The sequence below is a fragment of the Chenopodium quinoa genome, unplaced genomic scaffold (assembly GCF_001683475.1).
Source record: "Chenopodium quinoa cultivar QQ74 unplaced genomic scaffold, ASM168347v1, whole genome shotgun sequence".
NCBI lineage: Eukaryota > Viridiplantae > Streptophyta > Magnoliopsida > Caryophyllales > Amaranthaceae > Chenopodium > Chenopodium quinoa.
Window position 1 is genome coordinate 2513775 of NW_018743292.1, and position 3513 is coordinate 2517287.

The following is a 3513-nucleotide window of genomic DNA, read 5'->3' on the forward strand; positions in this document are numbered from 1 at the left end:
TGTATTTTTAATAAAAAATTTAATGGCATTATTAAAAGAAATACACAACAAAAAAACACGGGCCAACTAGTATTATTAAAAATAATACGGAGTAATTGTTCATGAGTGAACTTCCTGAGCTATTTTGTTTCCTTTCTTTTCCATTTTTCGCCAGCTCCATGCCAAGTTGTCATTCACAACCACATAAAAGCTTTTAAATATATTCATGATACCAAATCTTAAAATATATATGGCATATAATCTTCTATTAAATACAATATAGTAGTAATCATTTCAAAAGATAAGTGAACCTCATTTTCCGCTCCCTTGGTAAATTATACGAGTAAAATTATAATTCTAAGTTGCACCAAGATCCCTCAAAAAAAAAAGTTGCACCAAGGTAGCTGCCAAAAACTCAAAAATCATAGAGCTGAGTGTCAATTTGAGATAGTAAATCGAGATTTATAACCAAAATTTACCACTTTTATAATTATCATTAATTATATTTACCATATAAGATGCAATATATGATTATTCATCAAAATACATTTTTTTTTTTTTTTTTTTTTTTTGAAAACATTCATCAAAATACTTGGTCAAACGTAAGAGTGAACGGTAGAAATTGCAACTAAGCTAAAACAAAATTAGTGCAAAAGTGTTTATTTAATTAATTTAGTCACATTTTGATTAACCCAATACTATCCAAGCTCATTGCAAATAGTCTAATTTCATCTCTATCGAGGTTAATTAAGAAGTTCATATACACCTATTCCGCAATTCTTATCCTATTTTTTTTTTTTTTTTTTTTGATAATACTAAGTGTATATTTATCTTCACATAAATAGACGAATCATATTTAAGCACAATGTGTAGAGAATATTTTCTTACGTGTGAGTAAACTCTATCAGTAAGAGTTAACATAAATCATCATACAGAATATGTATTTTTTTCAATCTATGTGAAAAAAAAAGCTAGCTAGAGTTTATTGACTTAAGAAAATAAAATTTGAATTTATAATACATACTTCCCATTCCAGAGTAAGAAAAATAAATTTTTGGTGATCAAAACTAATAGTGTAACAAGTTAAATAACAGATACCTTTTAAAAAAATAAAAATAAAATAACATATAAACATACTTTCCTGCATTGATTCATAAAAGTCCAAACATATGCACACGTCCAAAAGTTAGTTTTATATTTTGAATCCACGCATCCTAAGAATAAGGCGCTTAATTTGATTACTTTTCCGCGTGCAAGAGTTCTAACTTCTTACGCCTAAACAAATTTTCCCGCTTATTATTTTTTTTAAGGAAAAATAATACTTGCTCAAATTCAAATTATTTTTATAAGGCCAAAGCAACTAATTTGTAGTAAGTCCAAAAGAAACCAAAATTGAGGTCTCACCAAAAGTAAAGGGAAACAATAAAGATTACCAGAGATACAATAATATTTTTTTTTTCTTTTTTTCTTTTTGACAAGTGACATACAAAAACTGAAAGTGAGGGAGTGATAATTAAATTCTTTAATTTGGCTTATGTAGTCATTATGAATCCCATAATTACTGTTATATGTATAATTCTGAGTTTCTAAGAGTGTCTACCAATGTATTTTCCCTCGTTACTTTAATTAATTCATGCCATTTGATATATATGAAAGAAGCGAAAGATTACAACTGACTAAGAACTTTGATATATATGAAACAAGCGAAAGATTACAACTGACTAAGAACTTTGAGATATATATGAAACAAGCGAAAGATTACAACTGACTGAGAGCTTAAAGTAAAGTGCTAATTAGCATGAAAAAGCTTTCAAAATCCCGAATCAATAACACCTTCCACCTCATCCATTAAAGAGACATTTAAGTCGATCATGTAAGGAAGGCGATCACTCTGACCCAGTGGTGGCGAGCTGGTTTGAGCAGACGGTGAGCTGGTTTGAGCAGACGGTGTATGGATGGTTTGAGCCGGTACGGGTGGTGACGACGAAGAAGATTCACCCACTTCAATGACACTTTTAACCTCACCACTTCCACTTCTACTCCCCGGACCCACATCAGTTAACCCGGACCGTTGATCGATCTGAATTGGATCATGGGCTAGGGTTAGGGCATCTTGGGCTAGGGTTAGGGCTAATGACGATTTTGAATAATTCTTTTTGTTGTGACTTGATCTGTGACCTCCTAAAGCTTGGTGACTGTTGAATATCTTCCCACAAGTACAACACGACCAATCAAGTGGCGTCTGCGTCTGCGGCGAATAACCGCTATTATCATTATCACCACCATCACCATCATCGTCATCTTTCTTATGATGCTTCTTATTAGGTCGTTCAAACCCGGGTTCCAAACCCGAAACCCTCTTCCTCTTCTTCTTCTCCTTCTTCTTCTTCTTCTTATCAGATTTAGTACTAACAACAACAATCTCCTCATCATTCCAACTAGCTAAACTCGAATCCGAATTATAATAATCATCAGCAAAAACACTCGAAATCCCCAAATCATCTTGCAAAAAATACAACTCATCTTCATCAAATTCCTCAATTTTTAACCCTTTTTCCTTCAAAATCCCTTCAATTTCTTCCAATTTCTCTTTTTTAATCCCACTTTTTTTCTCCTCCATCTTTTTCTTACCCAATTTCTCCCTAACTAACCTCTTCACCTTCTTCGTAAATTCACCCTCATTCTCATTCTCATTCTCATCCTCATCCTCGGCTTCGTCTTTACTAACTCCGACAGAATTAGCCATATACAACATCAGCTCAGTAGCAGCCGCCTCGAAACTCGACGATCCGACCTCCATCGTAGTCGAATCCATTATCTTCTGTCCTCTCTTCCCAGTAACCTTCCACCGCAACTCTCTAACACCGCCATCATTATCATCCTCGTCCTCATCCTCATTAACGAACCCGTTAGGCGGTTCCATACCGCGGTATTTACGATCAGGGTTAGACCTCATATGACCATAAAGAGCCTTCTCAGAATGATACCTTCGATGACAAATATTACACCAGAATTCCTGGTTACCCGAACTCGATCCGACTACGAACTTTTGCTTCTTCGCCGACTTATAATCAGCGTGTATTCTTAAATGACCTCCGAGTGCTTTTCCGTTACTGAACTCTTTTGAGCAATGTGGACAAACCCTTTTGTTAGTGTTTACAACTTCTTCGGGTTCGGGTTCAGTTTCGAGTTCGAGTTCGGCTTCCTTCAACTCATCATCATCAACAGGAGGAGTAGATTTTTTTGTTTGGAATTTGAGCTTGATTTTGAGCTTATTTTTGTCAGGATTTTTTGGTTCCATTGAATTGGAATTGAAGAGAGAAAAAAACAAAGAAAGATTGCGGGAAAAAAACGAGAAAGAAATTGAGTTGAATGAAGAATTGAAGCTAAGTTAGGGCTTTTTAAACACGGGAGAAAGCAAAGAGGGGTAGCTCAATTTAAAGAGAGATAGGAAAATAGAAAAAAGATAAAAAAAAAAAAAAAAAAAAAAAAAAGATAGATTAAAATAAGACTTTTCGGTTTTTTTTTAATTTT

At 33.9% G+C, this 3513-nt stretch overlaps 1 protein-coding gene across 1 annotated transcript; it reads right to left on the reverse strand.

Moving 5' to 3' along the window:
• Window positions 1-1789: 1789 nt before the first annotated feature.
• LOC110737201 lies at window positions 1790-3280 on the reverse strand. Its single transcript, XM_021917572.1, has one exon. It carries the CDS (start codon window positions 3278-3280, stop codon window positions 1790-1792), a length of 1491 nt encoding a protein of 496 aa, XP_021773264.1.
• Window positions 3281-3513: the final 233 nt, after the last annotated feature.

Excerpts from the sequence above, each read along its gene's own strand:
- LOC110737201 (XM_021917572.1), bottom strand. The coding sequence starts at position 3,280 with ATGGAACCAAAAAATCCTGACAAAAATAAGCTCAAAATCAAGCTCAAA.